This window comes from Triticum dicoccoides, chromosome 1A (genome assembly GCF_002162155.2).
Source record: "Triticum dicoccoides isolate Atlit2015 ecotype Zavitan chromosome 1A, WEW_v2.0, whole genome shotgun sequence".
Classification (NCBI taxonomy): domain Eukaryota; kingdom Viridiplantae; phylum Streptophyta; class Magnoliopsida; order Poales; family Poaceae; genus Triticum; species Triticum dicoccoides.
Window position 1 is genome coordinate 551,724,080 of NC_041380.1, and position 22,923 is coordinate 551,747,002.

The 22,923-nt window shown below is 44.8% G+C and overlaps 1 protein-coding gene and 1 pseudogene across 1 annotated transcript in view; both read left to right on the forward strand.

The window, feature by feature from the left end:
- LOC119326463 (respiratory burst oxidase homolog protein C-like) overlaps positions 1-10,795 on the forward strand; it is a 12,055-nt gene extending 1,260 nt beyond the window's left edge. Inside the window, exons 3-9 of the mRNA XM_037600130.1 lie at positions 3,727-3,775; positions 5,919-6,032; positions 6,175-6,539; positions 6,623-6,725; positions 8,178-8,254; positions 9,881-10,365; positions 10,497-10,795. Coding sequence (XP_037456027.1) covers positions 3,727-3,775; positions 5,919-6,032; positions 6,175-6,539; positions 6,623-6,725; positions 8,178-8,254; positions 9,881-10,365; positions 10,497-10,606 — 1,303 coding nt within the window. The 3' untranslated portion in view covers positions 10,607-10,795. The remainder of the gene's footprint in view (positions 1-3,726; positions 3,776-5,918; positions 6,033-6,174; positions 6,540-6,622; positions 6,726-8,177; positions 8,255-9,880; positions 10,366-10,496) is intronic.
- A 4,529-nt stretch (positions 10,796-15,324) lies between these two features.
- On the forward strand, positions 15,325-16,945 carry LOC119326555 (annotated as a pseudogene).
- Positions 16,946-22,923: the final 5,978 nt, after the last annotated feature.

A 22,923-nucleotide genomic window follows, 5' to 3' on the forward strand; every position in this document is an offset into this window, starting at 1 on the left:
ATTCTGTTAGCTATCCTAAATTGACCAACAAGGAGTAAGCACGATTAGTACACATAAGGTTTCGTGAATGTTCGAGGCTATCTATATTGCAGTTGCCTGAAATTATAGAAAGTTTCAGTCACTTTTTCTGTTGGCACTTTATATTTACATCAACTGCACATACTAAACCACCATATACTGTCTTCTCTCGGCCTGGTATACTAAGCAATTATAGACCCTAGGCACATGGTGGTCTCTGGCCTCTGGGCTAATCTTATATATATAAGTAGCTAGCCCGAAAATGTCGAACGGAGACCGAGCTCCATAGAGGCCTTTATTTGAAAACTTCAATATTCAAACTTTTCAGTTTCAAAAAATTCTGAAAATAAATACACATATACCTATATACATAATGTACATGTGTGCAAATGTTCAGGCTAGAAATGCATAAAAATGTGAGCTACACAAAAAAGACAAATCTGAGGCTTATTAACAAATGTACTGTTCATCTTTAAATTCCCTGATTTTGTTTTTTTGTGCAGCTCATGGTTCAAGGAATTTCATCCTGAAATTTCTCACACGTACACTTTACATCCTTGCATACATGTATAAATTTTTTCATAATTTTTTGAAACTGAAATTTATGAAATTTGAATTTTTCAAAATAAAGGGCTTCATGAAGCTCGGTCTCCGAAATGCCCTACTCTAGCTAGCCCCACTACCCTATTCTCTCAAGATGCAAGCATATCACTTCATCATGCAATATGTATAACAGTATAAGAAAAGATTCACCTTAACATATGCAGCCATGTATAGGAAAAAGTTCACCTCAACATGTCAACATGCATGAAAATCTCCAATATGTTATGCTATTTATATTTAATATTTTTCTAGAAACATATTCAATAAATATTTTACAACAATACAATAATCAAACATCATAAATCATATGTATTTTCAGTTTTAGTTCTCATATTATTTCTCCCAGTCTTCATGTTCCATGAAACCAAATCTCAATGAAATGTATTGCAAAACATTCCGGCAACAATGTGTGCGGTATCCATAGAACTATCACACCCATATGAGATGCAATAATATAGAGCATAATGATTGAAATCCTCCCAAAAAACATAATGATTGAAATAAAAATATCATCTAAAAGATAAAAAATATTTTTTATAATAGATGAAATTCATGTAGTAGTTTTACCCTCAAGGAAACAGAAGTAAATACAGGAAACTCCGATAGAGACAAAACAAAATACAACGAGTGGAAACTTGCATAAAAAATGCACATAACTTGCACCATTATAGAGCATGCAAATATAACTGCAATACAATGTCAATTTTTCTAAATATGAGTATGATTACAGTAGAACATTGAACATATAACTTAGAGCATCTACAACCGGAGCCCAATACCCTTCCAAACGCCCGGACGGGCTGCCCAGTCAGTGCCCGGATGCGAAAACGCCACCCAGCAGGCCTCCCCATAGCCGGCCCAAACGCTCGGACTGACCGACACTCCCCATATCCGGCCAATATCTGGGGTGGATATGGGGAGGCCCGGACGCACCCGAGGACTGAGGGATAGGGCCCACGCGGGGACGCGGAGAGACCGCTGGTCCGACGGGCGCCTCCTCCGCTCCGCGCCATGTGGCGCCGCTCCGGCATGCCGCCTGAGGGAGGAGGCTGGTTATTTAAGCCGAACGGCAGCCAAACCCTATCCATCCCATTTCCTCTTTCTCCTCTCATCCGCCGCCGAACACTTCAAATACGTCAGCCTCTACTAATGCCGAGGCGCCGAATCACCACATATGCCATGCTCACTCCGAAGCAGAGGGTGTAGCTGCTGGAGCAGATCCAGGCGAGGCGGGCTACTCATTTCACCACCGGCCTTCCTCCGAATTCGCCGGAGCTGCAAGAGGATGAGGAGGAGGAGGAGCAGGAGCAGGAGGAGGAGGGGGAGAAGCCGCCAGAAGCCGAGCCCATGGAGGAGGAGGCGGCGGGCTTCGCCATGGCGGACGCGGAGGCGGAGTACGAGGCTGCCCAAGTGATGGAGATGGCAGAGCAAACTGCCATCCTCGAGTCCATCTAGGACAAGGCCCGCGTCCTGGCCAACCGGCTGTTCATCTAGAGAGAACATGCGATGACGAAGGCGCTGTTCGCCGAACTGGATGCAGAGGCGGAGGGGGTAAGGTGTCGGAGCCTCTGCAAACGCAAGAGCTTTAGCACTTGCCCGTGTACCCGGCGCCGGGCACAGAGATCGTCTAGATCTCCATCGATGAGTACTTTAGCATATCTACATAGTACGTAGAATTTTATTTGCATAGGTAATATGTCTTTGAGTATGACGTTTGGGTTTCATGGTTGTGGCGGACCTTTTTGGTGTGGTGTCTAGTCACTGTCCGCAGACAGCCCAGGCACGTCCGCAGGTGTTTGGGGGCCGGTTTTTTGGGTATTACGGCTGTAGGTGCTCTTATCCATTTGAGTCATGTGCAGGGGCGGATCCACATGGGGTCAAGGGTGTACATCTGTACATCCAAATGTTTTGGCAGGAAATTTTTATATATGATTTAAACTAGATGCATGTATAAAAAGTTGTGTAGTTTGTGCAATAAACATCATATCGATTCATATAATCTGGTCTAAAATCTTCGGTCCAATAATCACAAACATCTTGATTCCCTTAAGACCAATTACCATCGATGCTTTTTCACCGTCTCGTATGTTGCATTAGCACCCTATTACTATCACCAACCCTACATGAACTATGGTTTTAACGTTGCCTTGCTTTTGTCCATGACATATTTTATGATTGTGTAGAAAATAATCTTCATTTTTACTATTTATGGTAGGATACTGTCATTATTCTTTGGAAAAAAGTTCTTACTAGCTACATGAATCTTTTAGATATTGCAGCACACAAAAAAAATTAACACCCAATTTTCAAATCTCGAATCTGCCACTGGTCATGTGGCTACTATCTCCACTCATTTGTCTTTCTCTTTCCTTTCACAACCATATGTGGACCTTCAGTTGGTTAATGAAGAAAATGTGTGTGTTAGTCATGGTTTGTTTTCTTCTAAATAAACAACACATACAATAAAAACAATAAAAAACATAAGTTATTCTACGAAAAAATGAATTAGTAGCATTGGTATTAGCTAAAATACGAAGAAAAATTCCTAGTGCATGAAAAACATAAGTTATTCCCGTCATCTGAGTTTTTTTCATATTTGACTGAACAAAAAAATAGATTTGAGTTACCTGATGAATAGCAAACACGTGAATGTTCGGTTTATAATACATCTAAGTTAGAAGTCAACCAGTTTGGTCCATAATCTTGCGTAAGTGACGCTGATGCACAAAGAAAAAGAAACTAGCCAAGCTGAGTGTGTGATGCCAACATGTCCGCAAGGGGTTATTTGAAAAGAAAATCTTGTTACAAGTTTGCACTTTAGTCCTTGTGGGTGGAGGGTGCACATTCGATCTCCCAGCACTACCCATTGTATAACTGCATTGTGATTTCGTCAAATAGCCCATTGCAAATCCCTCCTAAATGGTTTGAGAACACACCAACATGCATGTTGGTATCACACACTCTGCTCGGCTGGTTTGTATTGTTTGTGCATCAGTAACCCGATATTCTGGACTAAACTAGTAGTTATCTTACTACTATACAAGGGTAAACATCTACAACAAATTTATGTACTAACTATGTATTTTGTTGGCAATTAACCAATAGGACTGAGAAGGACGGTGACGGGAGAGTCCTCGAGGAGGACATCAAAGAGGTAAATTCATCGCACTCTCACCCATGCATTTAGGTCTCTCCGAGAAACAGACCAAAAACCTCAGATGACAACTCTGTTTATGCGAGAAACCAGATCAAATGACAAATTTCCCTTCCCACATGACAATAAAGCCACATGCACAACATACACACATGCCAATATTAGGGAGTGTTGCCTGACACCCTCCGCTCAAGCCGGAATGGCGCACAACACAAAACCATCACTAGGGATGAAAACGGAGTGGAAACGGACGGAACTGAGTGCTATTATATTTGTTTTCATAATTTTTTGCAGAAGCGGAAACGAATACAGAAACCCCGGAAATGAACACGGAAACAGATATTACTGGAAACAGACACGGAGCGAATACAAAGTAGATACGGAAACAGAAATAGGCATTGATCGGAACTTAAAAACCCCTTGAATCATAGAGAAATACATAAAAAAATTAATGAGTTGTTAACATGGCTACAAAATAATATCATTATGTTAGCAAATTAGCGTAGTATTGTAGTAGTACCGGACAATTGCGTATAGGGTCAAGCTGAGTACATGTGTGGTAGTAGACATTGGGCCTTATATCCATTCTACTAATTCTGTCATTGTGTTCTCTTTGGTGGTTGGGCTACAAAGCAGCTATTGGTCTATGGAAACAGAAAGTTCCATTTTCATGCATGTTCCACCGGAAAACACCGTTCTGTTTTTGTTTCCATTTCCGCATAAAAATTTCCATTTCCACTTCCGTTTTGCAAATTTCCATTTCCGTTTTCATATCTCCTCTTCGTTTCCATTTTTCCTCCGGAAAAACGGAAAGTTTCCACTCCATTTTCATTCATAACCATCACAATCCTTATAACACAATACAGTCGCTCGTGTGCAAACCATATCCGCCACGCCAACCCTCACTATTGTTGCCCTAACATACCATTCTAACAGAACCCATCATGTCGCCCTACGAGTAATGCATCACGTGCAACACCCACAAACATTGTCGGCTCTCCAATGTGTAGCACTCCAAGGCGGTCACCCCAAGAAGGTGACAACATAAATGTCATTGCCACCTGCTCCAACTGAGTCTGGTTTTTCACCTAGAGTCAATAGGACCCCGTGACGAGGGAGGAATGGAGCTTCACAATGCCATAAGAAGAAGAAAAACAATGCCCAAGCATGCCATCATTTGTCGTCACCGACCAAAGTCAATGAAAGGCTTTCAACCATAGCACAAAGTCCCTCTCCGAGCTTCATAGGGATGCCCAGACCATGAGAACACAACCCCGTTGCACACTGTGCACCCCCACAAACACTTAACACCACCTCATGGCAGCACCTCACGCCTCAACAATCACCACCACGTGTGCACGAAGCCATAACGTAACCATACACCTGTCCTAACAACCATTACCAATGGCTACCACCCCAACATCCATGCCACCAAAGCCATATACAAATTTATCTATGTGCATTCGAAGAGGATGAAACCAACCACACAGTCATGGACAATGGAGCCAGGCCTCAAGGACATCCGCCCCGTATACCGTCACCGTATGACCAGCTCATGTGTCACTGTTTCATGGCTACATATACCACGGTTTGTTGACCACCACACCACCCAACTGAGACCACGTCAGATGCACAAATGTGATTTCATCCCAGGTACACCGCCCCGGTATCTCGCTTCGCTGAGCTGAGAAACCGATGTCCCCATGCCTGAGCCGTGACCATTGCCAGCCCTGTTACCTTTCGAGTGTGGCATGCTGCCACTACAATATACTTCCTCCATAAAAAAATATATGAGTGTTTAGATGGCTACTTTAGTGATCAAACGCTCTTATATTTATTTACAAAGGGAGTACTCCATAAGTCGGTGGCAGCGACCATTACAACTCAAAATGGGTTGACCGGAGCAGGAGTGCTAGGATTCCCCCGGGTGTCGCTGGAAGGCGGCATCAAGGGTGGACGTTCTCGTGACTTTGACATGTCATTTTCCTACAAGTCCACACGTACTGACAAACCAGTAATCATTAATTCGTTCTTGTTTCCTGAATATACTTACATTGCATATTTATTTCATGGTTTAAGATTTTGCATTAATAGAAGTGCCAAAAATATTAATATTATTTTGTTGTTGTGCTCTGGTGTGCAGATGATCATGCTGAGCGCGAATGCAAACAACCTAACGATGGACACACAACAGTCCCAAAAGTACGCCCGGCTCATGATGGAGGAACTGGACCCTGACGACCTCGGCTACATCCAGGTAGTAACTGAGACGTAGTTGTTTCGGGTTGCCTTAATGTTGATCCAAACAACAATGGCGCAATTCCCTTGCCACATGAGATTAATCATCTGTGCTGCATCGGCGTGTCACTGATCATGTCGTGGGATGAATCGATTTACAGTTGTTCGAGGTGGAGAGTCTCCTGCTGCAGACGGCGAGCCGTACGAAGCCGACCGGGACAACCCTCAGCAGCAAACTGAGCATGCGCCTCCACCCGACGACGGCGGAGCCCAGCCCACTCCGGCGGTGGTACAGGCGTGCTAGCTACTCCCTGGGGGGCAACTGGCGCCGGCGAGCCCTGTACGCGTGCGAGCGAATGGCGCGGCCGCTGCGGGGCAGCGCGCGGTCAGTGGCCATACTGGAGGTGGCCGTGTTCCCGGATCCTGCGAGCGCGATGTCGATGCGCTTCTCCAAGCCGCAGGGGTTCAGTTACAAGAGCGGACAGTACATCTTCCTCAAATGTCCTGCCGTCTCACGATCCCAGTGGTGAGCAGCCAACGCCATCCCCGGCCGATGACTTGCTTAATTAACAGAAGCAAAATTTAATGGATGAATGAACGAACGTGTAGGCACCCGTTCTACATCACGTCGGCGCCACGGGACGAGCACGTCAGCGTCCACATCAGGGCGGTCGGTGACTGGGCCAAGGAACTCCACAACGTCTTCCTAAAGGTTAGATCATCTCCAAGAGACCGCACAAATTTGGTCACCTAAAAACAGCTCTAATGTAGTAGAGATAATATCAGAAGAATCTAGAACTTGATTGTTACCTTTATCGAACCCTAGATGTTTAGAACATTGCTCCTCTTGCTTTTTCATTTCTTCCTGGGTGCTCATCATCATGATTTTAGCATCTTCGTCGTCCGATTCCGACGAACTCTTTCTATATGAATTATGTCAAGGTCCTTGTTTCCATAGTCATCATCAGGCGAATGCATTGTTTACCTACAAATAAGCAAAATAGTAAGGAAAATAGCTTGAACATTTCATTCGAACACATAAAGGGCGATGTAATATGTCCGAAGTAGTAGGACATAACAAGGCGGCGTCCGTGATGGCAAAGACAACGGAGCTTTGGGTTGGAGCCTCCGGTTGCAGCATTGTGGGTTGAGGACAACAGCGAAGCTAGGAGCTAGGGTGGCACCGGATCTAGGAAGGGGCGGTGCAAACGAGGAAGAGGGCTGGTCTGACTAGGTTGGGGACAATTTGAAGAGAGTTCAGCTTGTCGGATCTGAGGTGATGGATGCATCCGAGCCTCTCCATATCCGTCCCACGTACAAGCTGGGATTGAGGGGTGTCAAATAGTCCAAATATTTGAGTTGGCTTTGCTGGGTCCGATTGGGTGACTTTTTCGATTCGGGCGGTGACCGGGTTGTCTGCCAGAAAATTTGGGGAAGATTTGACAGGTCCGATTATAGATGTTCTGGTCATTTTTTGAGATAAGATGAAAGAGAAAATTAGAATATTAACTAACATTTACATGGATAACAAACCGCTTAGGACATGTACCATGGAAGCATCATTTTGGTGTTGCCCCAGCATTTCCCAATGAATAAATGTGTTAGAGCATCTCCAGCCGTTCGGTGCCCCTAGGGATTGAAATATCGCCTCCTGGGGGCTAGCCGGCCAGGAAGCGGTAACACCCAACGCATAGCGGCCTTACTAGGACCAAACTCAATCTCTCCCTCCATCTTTTAATCAATTCACAAACGTGGTTGAAGGTCACACACCGTACATAGCCCTTTCATGCCTATACTTTTCTTGTTGTCTCTCTGCTTTTTCCTCTTTCGTCAGGCCCAACTCTTCTACAAGAACCAGACTATGCAAGCAGCACAATACTTCATGTCGGACCACCCGAGCCGACGCGGATAGCTGGGGCACCTGTCCACGGTGGACCATTCGTCATGCCCTTATTAGTTTATCTAGTGGGGCACTGCTTTGGAAAATTATATCGGTTTTTATGATAGCAAATGAGTTTAAGTAATTTGCTGGAGATGCACTTAATCACATCGACCCCATTCATTCATTCCCTAAAAGCTCCAAAACCATGTACATTCTCAACCTGGTCTTATGCTAATCAACAATTAATATGTGCGCGGTTGCTTGATGACATATGAATCGCAGGTTTGCCCGACGCCAACAAAGGAGAAGAGCGAGATGATCCGGGTGGAGTATGACCTTGACAGCTCATCGAATCCGAGGTACATATTTGATAACATGCATCATAGAACCCATCCTTTTTTCTTTCCTTTAACTAGTCACACCAATTACCACCAAGCTAATCTTTTTGGCTTTGGCTGTATGGGATCTAGAAGCCATCTCAAGAGGTTTATAAGAACTGGCTCGTTATTAACTAAGACCCTAATGATCGATATGGTGTTTATTCCACGGAAACTTCATAGGTCGCAAAATAGTGTTGCAGATTGCCTGGCAAGGTATAGTCGCTCTGAGCGGGCTATGGCTGTGTGGCTCGACAGAGGACCCCCATATATTAAGGATATTTTGTCTAAGGATTGTAGCTCTACCATGCTGGAATAAAACCCTTTTGATCTCGCAAAAAAAAACTACTCAAAGTATTTTAAGCTCGCTTTTGCTATTATTGGGCCATGTTTTTTTTTTCAGTTCAGTCACACCCCACCTTACTTTTGTGTGTTTGCTTCCATTTCCTTATATATGGTACTTCCTCCATTTCTTTTTAGTCTGCATATAATATTTGGTCAAAGTCAAACTTTCTTAACTTTGACTAAGTTTATAAAAAAAAGATTAAGATTAACAATATGAAATCAATATTGTTAGATGCATCATGAAATAAACTTTCATATCATATAGCTTTAGTATTGTAGATGTTAATATTTTTTTCTATAAAGTTGGTCAAATTTTACAAAGTTTGACTTTGACCGAATCTTATATGCAGACTAAAAAAAATGGAGGGAGTACAATATATTTTAGTCTCTTATCTTTGCATCTGTGTGCCTATGTGTGTTGCGCATGTGTGTGCATGCGTGCTGGTGATGTACGTGTATGCTCGTATTTGTGTGCGCCTACCTACCATGCGTGCACGCTTGTGTGAGTGTGTCACGCGCAATACCAATAAGAGATGTAATTCATCTTCGGCTTGCTCGGGTGTGTGTGCGCGCGTACTATGGGCATAAGATAAAAACGATCAATCTTGAAGGATACACGCAAGTTCAATGAAATGTGTGTCCTAATTGTATCGTCTGTCCAGAAGTTGCACTAGTATATGCTTGTTACTATATATAGTGAAAAAAGTGTAATTTCTGTGCAATATGTATGCAAGGTTTTATTCTCATATGTTTTTATTTTCGTTCTTTTTAGGGCAATACCCATTCCCTTAATTCATTCTTCCTTAGGATTTTTTAGTTTTTGGTTTTAATACTAGGATAATTTGTGCAATTATCATTGTTGGATGATAACTTCTGGTCACCTAGCACATAGTCGCCCCCTTTTAAGTTTCACAGTGTTTAAGAAAAAATATTACCAAGTACAGTGCTGAATCAATATCACTAGAACTACGAACACATGTGTTTTTACTATGTGATGTATTTATTATGAATTATATAAATGTTAATATATTCCATTGTAAAGTTGAGCAAACTTAAAACAACCTAAAAGGCTAAAACAGTTTGACTTAAGGCAAGATTCAGTGGGAATCTATTATAGATGAAGTGAGGGAATATGTTTTCCCTCAACGAATCTTTGAGAAAACAGATGTCATTAATGTTCTACCCTAAATGAATCTTCAAAATTAATGACTAGCTTAATTGTTGAAAGTAAACGTGATGTGGAAAATTATGTTTCGGTTGCAGCTTTCCGAAGGTGGTGATCGACGGGCCATATAGTGCGCCGACGCAGGACTACAAGAAGTATGACACCGTCCTACTAGTGGGGACCGGCGTTGGTGCCACACCCATGATCTCCCTCGTCAAGGACATCGTCAACAACATGAAGCAACCCAACTGCAGGGATGGCGAATCTAGGACCACTCAAACTTGTCGTGCCTACTTCTACTGGATCACCCGGGAGCAAGGCTCCTTTGAGTGGTTCCGTGGATTCATGGACGAGATGGTGGAGACAAGGGACGAGGGTGTCATCGAGCTTCATAACTACTGTAGCAGCATCTACGAGGAGGGCGACACCCGGTCCGCGCTCATCTCCTTGCTCCAGTCCCTTAACCACGCCAAGCACGACATCGACATGGTCTCTGGTGCTCGCGTCAAGACCCACTTCGGCCGACCAAACTGGCGGGATGTCTATGAGCGTATCGCCCTCAGGCACCGTGAACAACGCATTGGTCAGTATCAAAACTAAATACATACTTTGTGCGCATTGAACACCAAGAGTATTCAATAAACATCATTTTTTTTCGCACATTAGCACATATCGTTACGAGTTAGCGCTAACTCCGGTTCTTGGATCTCACAGGAGTATTCTACTGTGGCACGCCGGTGCTGACAAAAGAGCTGAGCGAGCTTGCCCATAATTTCTCGAGAAAGACAAGCACAAAGTTTGAGTTTTATAATGCGAACTTCTAGTTATGCAGATAACTCAGCCATAAGAAGTTTCTCTTTTTTGTGTGGGAAAGTGGAAGCATGTTATTTTTATACTTCGCCATCCAATAATGTATGATGTATTTCAATTCAATTAAGACAAGATTTTTGTGATGTATTAAAAATATTGAAATGTTAAACAAAGTTATTTATTTAAATAAATATGACTGATTTTCCTGCTTTTGGCTAGATTTTTCAAATGAATGAAAATTTTATGAGTTTCTAGATTTCTCCTAACCTTATTTAGAATTTAAATTTACGAGTTGGTTGACATAACTATCCAAAAACTTCAGTTGTGATTTTTTTTTTGGCGTACTTGTAATTTTGGTGTCTTGTTCGATTTTTTTTCAAGGTTGGGAATTTTGCACTAGAAAACCATCATTAGCCAAATAAATACTCTGCTAATGATTTTTAACATGGATTTTTTTTTTCATATAGAACTCTATTGCATTTTTAGCTACTTATTAAATTTTTATTTTTTGAGAGGAACGCACGGCCACATTATTGGTATGCAATTGGTCTGCTGTGACATTCGAATGTAATCGGATCAGCCTGAAGTGTATCTCTTTTCTCTCTTTGGCATTATGACAAATACCTCGTGTGTGACGACTTCGGTTCCTGCTCGCTCGGTGCTCGGCCGTCTCCACCTAAATGTCCACCCACCAGCTCTTCTCCTGCTGCTTGATCTTAGAATTGTTCGGATGACGCTAGCTAGAACGTTGAGCACAATATCACTGTGTTAGGATAATAAAGATGTAGATGATGAACTATGGAGGCTCGCTATTTCTTAAAAAAACAAAAAAGAATCACAGGAGAGAGGCTCCAAAGCTGCTCGCCGCAGCCCCGGATCTAGGATCCTGGCACCTAGCAGCGCCAGCAGATACTTTGAACACGACAGCTGCCTACAGCTGCAGGCTCTTCATTAGGGCGAAGTCCCGCAAAAGCGCCAGCTAGTACAAATTACTATAAAACACTCTCATCTAGCTAAAATAGTTTTTTTTTCTCATTTTGAATTGGAAGCGGGGCGGATCGGGCGCCGCCCTACATCCCTACTCTTCATCCCCACAGGCCACAGACCACACCTCGAGCTCTCCTTGCTCATAGTATAAGCTCCAGGGCGGGCGATGAAATCATCTAGGCTGCGAAGGAGGCAGGCTCGGTGGAGGCGAGACAGGTGTCGGCTGTTACAGACGTGATGGAACAGCAACAAGAGTTTTTATTTATTTTTTTAAGTTAGAAACAAGAGTTTTGAGGGGAACGTAGTAATTAGTTTTTCGGACGTGTTTGGTTCAATCTGGTAACGTAAACATAATTGGTATTGGATGACAGGAGGTATCTGGAATGGGAAAATCTCAGTTTTGTTTGGTTCGGCTGTGTAGTAGAAAGAAACCCCTTAACAATGTTAGTGGTATCAGCTTATAAATGTCCACAAAAAATGCTTAAAATGACAGTTTTGATACACAAGCAAATCAGCTCAAAATTTCACAGAACCACTGGAAAATGCGTTAAAATGCCAAATTTGATGCATAAGTAAAATCACAATTATTTTCACATGCACACGTACTAACTCATCAAACTAGCACATGATTTAAAAATATTTTTTAGGGAAGTCCTGATCCAGGGATAGGAAGAGGTCCTGATCGTCAGGCTCCGGTCCTAGATGAGCTCCCGGACGGGTCATTGGGTGGACTGGAGTAGTAGGTCATCGGGCGGACCTTCCCGAGCTCGAGGTCGTCGGCTGGCACATGATCTTGGATGAGCGGCACAGGATCTTGGACGAGCGGCACAGGATCTTGGGGCGGGTGTTCGATGGATGCGGCTGGCGTCGGCAATGGATGCGGTCGGCGGCAAAGGGTTTGGTCGAGGGAATCAAGGGAGGTGGAGGGGTCGGGAGAAGATAGGGTTCAAGCGAGTGACACCGGTAATGTAATATGATTGCAGTGGGGGTGAGCGGTATCAGCTGAAAACAGGGGTGTGATTCATTTATGCTAGATTTAATTACGCCCCTTTCAAAACAAACATGGATAACGGTATCAGTCAGCGATATCGGATTACGTACTAAAAACACCAAACCAAACATGTCTCTTGTTTTGAGGGGAACATCGTAATTAGTGTTTTTAGCCAAAATGTAGTAATTAGTTTTTTTAGAATATATTACCTCCGTCCTAATAAGTTTGTGTGTATCTTAATAAATTTAAAACAAGCTTTTTGGGACAGAGGGAGTAGTAATTAATGGTTAGCCATAGCTTAGTTTTTTTTCGAGTGGGAGCCATAGCTTGAGTGGTTCCCATTATGAGCGATGGTGGGCAAGATAAGCTCCCACGTAAACACCGTTTCTCTTTTTTTTTTTGAGACATAAACACCGGTTCTCTTATTCCGTTGAGCCTTATCATGGGCCGATTTGTGTGTCGCGTCATGTGCGTACCATACTGCAATCATATTACATTACCGGTGCCACTCGTTTGAATGTGCAAACTCAAGGGTGCAACGCAACTCGCATTCAACTTGACGGAAGAAACCCTCGCTGGGGTGTCTACAATAGTTGGGCCGGCCCATCGCGCACATTGAAGGAAAATGAGAATGAAAAGGTGTAGAACGCAAGGATCGATCACTGGTCCCAGGTATACCTGGCCATGGCCGGGTCGGGTCGGGCCCTAAAAAGCCCACGACAGAAAACTGAGGCCCATGCCCTCTCAGGCCCTACCATCGGGCCTACTTTTCAAGCCCAAGTCTGGCCCATCTGGTAAAAAGCCCTGAAAAGCCCTTAGGGCTTAGGGCCATGGGCCGGGCCTCTTCCTAAAAATGCCAATATGCCAAGCCCAAGCCCGTCCAGGCCCTGCTGGTGGGCTCAAAAATCAGGCCCAAGATCGGCCCATGGGCAAGCCCATCGGGCCTAGGCCCTGGATTTTAGGGTCGGGCTTGGGTGGGCCGACAGGGCCGGGCCGGAGATGGCCAGGACTAGTCCCAGGGATATAGACGTCGCTCCTAGCCACTCCACCCGCTTCCCGTAGGGGTTAGTAGTAATGGCGGGACCTACTTGAGGCGATTCCAGCTGGTTTTCTTCATTCTTTTCTTTTTACGTTTTCTTTTGTTTCTTTTCCTATTTTTTTCAATCTTTTTGCATTTTTTTGTTCTTTTATCTTTGGTTTATTTTGTTTCTTTTTTGGTTTTCTTTCTTTTTTTGGTTTTCATTCTACATTTTTTGTATATGTCAAAAACATTTTTTCATACGTGTTTAACATTTTTACAATACAAATTTAATATGTTTTTAATACATGGTCAACATTTTTTGGTACATATTTTAACATTTTTAAATGCTTGATTAACAATTTTCAGATACAAGATTAACATTTTTTCACTACATGGTCAATATTTTTCTATACACACTTTTAAAAAATTCAAATGCTTGATTAACATTATTCAAGTACAAGATTAACATTTTCTAATACATGATCAACACTTTTTCTATGCACATTTAATATTTTTAAATGCATGGCTAGCATTTTTAAAATGCTTGCTTATATTTTTTCTGTTTCATTTTTTTGCCGTGTTTTCGACCTACATTTTCTAAGTTTTCGTTTTTATCATTATTTTTTATTTTATTTTTTTCACTGCATGAACTATTTTAATATCAATGAACTTACAAAACCGATGAACTTTTAAAAAAATATCCTGAACTTTTTTCCAAAATCGATGAACTTTTTCAAATCCTTGAACTTTTTTCCCAAAATCCGAGAAAATTTGGAAGGTGTTGTATTAGAGGAATTTTACTGCACACGTTGCATACACAAAACTTCATTAACAGAGAAATTTTTTAACTAGAGGGTTGTGACCAATAGAATTGTCAATAGTTTTTCTTATTGTACTCCGGAATGACTAAGGAAATCATGCAAATTCTTTAATTTATGAAGATATTTCTAGTGGACTTGATGTATGGCCCAGCCAAATGTTTAGGAGTATGGTATTTATCTGTACATTGGTTTATGCATCCATACCTTTAATGGATTTCAGAGTTGTCATCATGATCATTTTTCTTGAAATGACCTATGCACCATGATATCCAATGGTTTTCTACTTGTTATTTTCCTTTCCAACTTAAAAAAATTGTGCTTTTCCTTGCGACCACCACGTTTTAGTACACTGAGCATTCGCATGCGCCTCAGATAGTGGCATTGTTGGGAGAGCCTGGTGTCCTTGATGAGAAGTTTATCATGCTTTTCTGCCTGAAATAAAGTTTATGTAAGTTCATAATACTCCATCCATCCGAAAAAACTTGTCCCTCAATAACTTGGTGCTAGATACATCAATTTAAGGGACAAGCTTTTTCGGACGGAGAGAATACTTTGTGTATTTTTATTGACGGCATTGCAATTGAAATACTCTAATCAAGGGGTAGTAAATATATGAAGTTTTAGTTTTCAACAAGTTCTACGGACTTGAAATCGTGGAAACGAACGAGGTCTCGTTTTCTTTGAGCTTTCAGCAGCATAACCGTTCTCTGTTGGTCTCCAAGAGAGATCCACACGACGAACAGTCTCCCTTTTGTTATTTTTGAAACATCATTTGCTCATCTACAGTTTTATGGTCCTTCTAAGTCCAAAGCTGAATCACGGGGAGGGGCGACGATCGATCATGGTGTCACGGGTTCACTGCACGGAAAATGGACCCACCAAGCGAAAGCCTGAAACAAGATAAGATCGCAGCGAGACGCCATGAATTTGCTATGGTCTAGTCGCTGTCTCACTCCGGCGCTGGCCGTGTAAACTGGACCAAGATCAATGGGCGACGTTCGAGTCGTGTCTCGGCGCATGGTACGGCCTTAACCGACGGCCTCGCCACCTGACGCCGTGGGATCTCCGGAGCATCGCCGTGGAGTACATCCAGAAGGGCACCCTCCTGTCCAAGCCTCCCGCCACCGGCAGACAGGGACGCCACGACGTCGACGTCGAGCGTCTCGCTTCTTCCTTCGCGCGCGCCCTGGGCCGCTTCTACCCCTATGCCGGGCGCCTCGCTGTAGCGCCGGCTAGAGAGGACAGGGCGTCGCCTGAGAGCCTCGCCATTTCGCTCCGCTGCAGCGGCGAGGGCACCGAGTTCGTCCACGCCGTGGCGCCCGGCGTCGCCGTCGCGGATGTCACCGCCTCGCTGCTTATTCCGCGGGTGGTCTGGTCCTTCTTCCCGCTCAACGGGCTGCTCGGCGCGGACGCCATTGCCGAATCGCGCCCGGTCCTCGCCGCGCAGGTCACCGAGCTCGCCGACGGCGTCTTCATCGCCATGTGGATGAACCACAGCGTCGCCGACGGGACGACCTTCTGGTAGTTCTTCAACACCTGGTCCGAGCTAACCCGCCTCGGCTTGAGTGACGGTGATGACGCCGCTGGCAACGATGCTATGATGTCCACGCCGTTGCCCGTGTTCGACAATTGGTTCCTCGAGGGCTGCACCATCCCCATCCCTCTACCCTTCGGCAAGCTGAAGGACGTCGTCGGCCAACGTTTAGATCTGTTCCCGCCGGTGCAGGAATGCTTCCTCCATTTTTCCGCGGCGACCTTGAAGAAGCTCAAAGCAAAGGCGAAAGCCGAGATCTCCAGCACCACCACCACCACCACCATCTCCTCGCTGCAGGTCCTGCTCGCGCACCTGTGGCGCGCCGTGTGCCGCGCCCGGTGGCTCGCGTCGGAGCAGGAGACGGCGTACATCGTCTACGTCGGATGTCGCGGCCGCGTTGGCGGCATACCAGCATCCTACGCGGGCAACGCGCTGGCGCACGTCGCCGCTAAATCCTCCGCCGGCGAGATCCTGGGCAACGGCCTGGGCTGGGCGGCATGGCAGCTGAACCGGGCCGTGGCGTTGTTTGACGAGGCCAGCGCGAGGGACAAGCTCGCGTCATGGCCCCAGGACCCCAGCTTCGCGCACCTGCCCGAGCTCGTGGCTCTCGCTCCGACGACGTTGTTGATGGGGAGCTCGCTGCGGTTCGACGTGTACGGGAACGACTTCGGGTGGGGCGCGCCGCTGGCCGTCCGGAGCGGCGCGGGGAACAAGGTGGACGGGAAGGCGACGGTGTACGAGGGGCGAGGCCGCGGAGGGAGCATGGCGCTGGAGGTGTGCCTCGCTCCGGAGGCGCTCGCCAGGCTCGTCGCCGACGAGGAGTTCATGGCCTCAGTGGGTGTAACCAGTACCGACGATGAATAATAATCATAATCGTGTCTCTTCCTGCTAACTACTATGGTCAGTTGCATGAAATTTTTCATGCATTCAATCGATTCCCCTTCGTCCTCCTCCGTCACATTCTCCCTCTTCCGCTCGGCGTGCTGTCCCGCCGTCTTGCGCGAGCCGCCACTAAGCCCACCCCCTTCATCAAGCCTCCTCCTCGCCTCTCTCTGGTTGCAAGTATCCCGCATATCCAAGATCTCCACCTCGGCCCAAAGCCCATCTGATGCAAAACCTCAATAAGAAAAGGCCACTGAACAGAGTCAAACGCTTTTGATATGCCAAGCTTGAGCAGCACGGTTGAACTCCTCGGACAATCGTCGTTCCATGCTCTGTACAAGCATGAAGTTATCATGCAGTGATCTGCCCTTAACAAACACACTCTGGTATAAAAAACGTTTTTATATTATGGGACGGAGAGGGTGGTATTTCTCGCTAACACCGCAAATTGCATTTCATATCGCACTTCTATTTTACAAGCAACTGGAATTTTTATTTCAGTTCAGTCGATTCCTGCATGACAAGGAAACATGGCCACGCCAAGACGGGCTTGGCCGCGTGTCGACGACTTCATCAGCATCGACCACCAAGATCATGGTGAATGGTGATCCGAGAGACACAATCTACAACTGTAAAGGGCCGCGGCAGGGCGACCCGATCTCCCCAATGCTTTTCATCCTGACTATGGAGCCCCTGCAAAGGATGTTTGAGGTGGCCATGAGTAGAGGAGTGCTGTCACCCCTGGCGCGTGTTGGCATGAGGAAGCGCCTATCTATCTTCGCTGACGACGTGGTACTGTTTGTCAAGCCAAAACCATTGGATCTTGAGGTCGGCAAGTGCCTTTTTGAGCTGTTTGGGGAGGCAGCGGGGCTGAGAAATTAACATGCGTAAATCTGCAGCCCTACCTATCAGGTGCTCCGGGGAAGAGATAGCTATGGCATGCAATGAGCTGCAATGCCCCTTGGGATCATTTCTGATAAAATACCTTGGACTACCACTATCGTTAAGAAAGCAATCAGCGGCGCAACTGCAGTATTTGGTGGATCACATGGCAAACCGACTACCAAAGTGGAAGGCAGCTCTTATGCAAAGAGTGGACGACTAACTCTTGTGCAGTCCGTTCTGTGCGCCATGCCTATCCATGCTATGATGGCATTGGATCTCCCTATGAAAACTATTGCGGCAATGAACAAGATTTGTCGAGGCTTCTTGTGGTGCCGAAGAGCTGAAGCAAACGGCAGCAACTGTGTTGTTGCATGGGACATGGTGTGTACGCCGAAGTGGGCAGGTGGATTGGGGCTACCTAATCTAAGATGGATGAATATCGCCATGCAAGCTCGTTGGCCGTGGCTCAAGAGGACCGACGAATCAAGGCCCTGGAATGAGTTTAGAATCAAAGTTACGGACGAAGCACAAATGTTGTGCCAGGCAGCCATGAGGAGTAATGTGAGGTCGGGAAGGACAATGCTCTTTTGGGAGGACCGATGGTTACATGGACAAAGAATTCAGGAGATCGCACCACGAGTATATGATCTTGTGCCACCCCGAACTCGCAAGCTGAGATTGGTCAATTCAGCCATGGAGGACGGGTCTTGGGCGACGGACTTCAGCCCCAATCTTGGACCAGAGACCTTGCATGAGTTTCTAACACTCTGACAGGCGGTCAATGTTTGAGAGCCTTCTGATGAGGCGTCGGATGAGATAACATGGTTGTGGGAGACAAATGGGCACTTCTCTGTGAGATCGGCGTACGCGGCTAGATTTTGGGGCTGGGAAGTGGTCCCAACGGTGGACCTAACATGGAAATCACGTGCTCCTATGCAATGCAGGCTTTTCACCAGGCTGGCCATGAAGGACAGATGCTGGGCCTCGGATCATCTTGCACGCAAAGGCCTACCTCACCAGGCCGGATGTCCTTTTTGTGATCAAGAGGAAGAAATGATCGATCATATACTACCCATGTGTGTCTTTGCTCGGACTGCTTGGGCGGCGATTTGTGTTGCCTTCGGGACGCCGAGTTGGATCCCTTCTGCCCAAGACTCACTGGTGGAGTGGGCCATCGACAAGCAAGGATCGAACAGTGTCAGCACGAAGGATCTTCGCACCATCTTCACACTCACTTGGTGGGAGTTGTGGAAACATAGGAATGCCATTGTGTTTGAGGGAGGGCGACCTTCGATCGAGCAGTTGCTGAGAAAGGTGTGTTCTGAGGGCTTCATTTGGTCCTCCGTTGGGCTATTGAAGGGAATATCACGCCCTTCTTTAGTAGGGTAGAGAGGTGGGTGAGTGATGAGGATTAGCATGTACTAAGAACCCTGTAAACTATGGTGGAGGCACTCTTTGCCTTTCTTCTTTAATATATGATATGCGCACTCGTGCATATTCGAGAAAAATACTAATGTAGTGTCAAAAATGCTCTTATATTAGGAAACAGAGGGAGTAGTTCCTTAGGTCAAGCCTAAAAGAGGGTGCACCTAGGAAAATGTTATAATAACTAGAAATTCCAACTTATTTCATTTGGCTGTCTTCCTCGTGAAAAGTAAACAATGGCATTCTTATCTCAATACAAAGAAATACTAGTACATTTTAACAAATGAGGTCTCGGCACTGGCACAAATATTTCTAAAAAAGGGGAAATATAAAAACATCAACGACATCTTTACCTCGAAGTTCAAAACATAGGGGGAAACCTTCGTATTGGGGCAGTCCCTAGCCACATGAATGATGAATCCAGTGTTCCTCCTCTGCTGTCACCTTCCTCCATCAAAAGGTCATTGGATTTCTCCTCCTCCACCGACTCCGTCGGTAACGGTGTGTAGGGAAACCCCGATCTATCGGTGGGATATAGAGTTTCTCTGTATTATGGTATTAGGTAGGTCTCTGCTTGTCCGTCACTCTAGGCCTTTCAGCAGTGGTGGCGATGGTGTTCAATATGGTTCCTCCAACCTTTTCTCCATTTCGATGATGCACATGCCATCGACCCAGTAACAAGACCAGTTGGACATGTAGGTTTCTGCCATACGCAGTTTTCAGCCCTTCTAGTGGTGGTTGTAGCGGGTGTTCAGTAGATCTCTGGTGGCTTCTTTTCGGACTTCAGCGGGTGTGCACAATGCGATCTAACATCAAGATCAGGTAGACAAGTTTGCATTTCTCTTTGTGAAAACACGGGGAATTGGTTGCATCTTCGTCGGATTGGTGCTGCTTCGGCAACGATGACGCCAATCTTATTATTTCTTTCAGTCGGAGATACGTATAGGTATAGTCGACCTATCACCATCTTATTCCAGGCCACGGATCCTTTGGGGTCAGCGTCACCAACACTTGCTGGCATAGATCAATGACTTTCTTGGTTGTTTGTGTGGATTCTAGCTTTTTGATAATCCCCAAGTGCAGGGAATCATTGTAGCAATTTCCAAAGGTGGAAGTGATAAGTATGGAGTGTCGAACCCACAAGGAGCTAAAGGTAAGATTAATATTCTCTCAAGCCCTATCTGCCACTGATACGACTCTATGTACACCGAACATTTGCTTCCAACTAGGAACGAGAAATAAAACTACGTTGTGGGTATGAAGTGGATAACTTTGCATGATATCGGAGAGCAAAAATACAAAAGTAGGAGCTGTTATCATAAAGTTAGAATATATTACTAAATATTATAAATAGCGAGTGTGGAACAATGGTGGATCAGTGTGCGGAATTGTCCTAGGCAATTGTTAACAAGACAGGTAATCACTATTGCAGTTTCATGTGAGGGAGAGGCATAAACTAACATACTTTCTCTACTTGAATCATATGCACTTATGATTGGAACTCTAGCAAGCATCCGCAACTACTAAAGATCATTAAGGTAAAATCTAACCATAGCATTAAAGCATCAAGTCCTCTTTATCCCATATGCAACAACCCCCTTACTCGGGTTTGTGTTTCAGTCACTCACGCAACCCACTATAAGCGAATCATAAACGTATTGCAACACCCTACAGCGGGAACCCCTCACGCTTGCGCGACACGAAGGGCACCATAGGACAGCACCAAAGTAAAATCATACAACTCATATCAATCTAGATCATCAATCAACCCAAAGAGAAAAGATATCTACTCAAAACATCATAGGATGGCAACACATCATTGGATCATAATATGTGGCATAAAGCACCATGTTCAAGTAGGGATTACAGCGGGGTGTGGGAGAGTGGACCGCATAAAAGAGATGAGGATGGTGATGATGATGGTGAAGTTGATGAAGACGATCACCGCGGAGATGATTCCCCTCTCAATGACACTTCGGTGCCACCAAGAGAGAGGAGGAGAGGTTCTCCCCCTTGTGATTCCTCCTCCATGGCCTCCTCCCGGATGGGGAGAGGTTCCCCCTCTGGTCCTTGGGCTTCATGGTGATGATGGCCCCTCCGGGATCCTCCTCCATGCCCTCCGGTGATGATGACCCCCTCCAGCAGGGTGCCGGAGAGGGCCTAGATTGGTTTTTGGTGGCTACGTAGGCTTCTGGCGGCGGAACTCCTGATCGAGGTTTCTTTCTGGAAGTTTCAGTACATATAAGAGGTTTTGGCGTCGAGAACAAGTCAGGGGGGTCTCCGGGCTGTCCACGAGGCAGGGGGGCACGCCCAGGGGGTGGGCGTGCCCCCACCCTCGTGGGCAGCCCGGGACTCTTCTGGTCCATCTCCGATGCTCCGTGGGCTTCTTCTGGTCCAAAAATAAGTTCCGTGAAGTTTCAGGTCAATTGGACTCCGTTTGATTTTCTTTTTCCATGATACTCTAAAACAAGGAAAAAAACAGAAACTGGCACTGGGCTCTAGGTTAATAGGTTAGTCCCAAAAATCATAAAAAATATCGTATAAAACATCCAAGGTTGATAATATAATAGCATGAATACTTCATAAATTATAGATACGTTGGAGACATATCAACATCCCCAAGCTTAATTCCTGCTCGTCCTCGAGTAGGTAAATAATTTATGAAGTGTGAATGCTAGCAAGTGCATAAGTTTCATCAATGATAGTTCCAATCACTTTTTCTAGCATCATTATATGTCATATCGGTAGCTCATCTTCATAAAACTTTTCATGATCAAGTAACAAGCTATTCACATGTTAAAGTATAGGTCATAAACTTTCTTGAAACTAACAAAGTATATTCTCAGTCATCAAACAATTACAATTCATCTTATTTTCAGGAAGGGTCTATGTTAGAGCTTTGATTTAGCAAACTCCACATACTCAACTATCTTTTAACCTTTCATAATTTGCTAACACTCATGTGATATTTATGGGTTCAAAGTTTTAATCGGACACAGAGAAAGATAGGGGCTTATAGATTCGCCTCCCAACCTTTTACCTCAAGGGTAATGTCAACAAGAATAGTTCATGATAACTTACATCCAATTGGATATATATATCAGGATCTTTCCAACACAATGTGCTTGCCAAAGGATAAAATATAAAAAGGAAAGGTGAAGTTCACCATGACTCTTGCGTAAGGGTAGAAGATAAAAGTAAAGATAGGCCATTCGCAGAGGGAAGCAGAGGTTGTCATGCGCTTTTATGGTTGGATGCACAAAATCTTAATGCAAAAGAACGTCACTTTATATTGCCACTTGTGATATGGACCTTTATTATGCAGTCCGTCGCTTTTATTTCTTCCACATCACAAGATCGTATAAAGCTTATTTTCTCCACATTAATAGATCATACATATTTAGAGGGCAATTTTTATTGCATGCACCGATGACAACTTACTTGAAGGATCTTACTCAATCCATAGGTAGGTATGGTGGACTCTCATGGAAAAACTGATTTAAGGAATATTTGGAAGCACAAGTAGTATCTCTACTTGGTGCAAAGAATTTGGCTAGCATGAGGGGGAAAGCAAGCTCAACATGTTGGATGATCCAAGACAATATACTTTATTTCGGATATAAGAAAACATAACCCATTACGTTGTCTTCCTTGTCCGACATCAATCTTTTAGCATGCCATATTTTAATGAGTGCTCACAATTACAAAAGATGTCCAAGATAGTATATTTATATGTGAAATCTCTCTTCCTTCAATATTCTTTCATGAATTGTTCAAGTGACCAA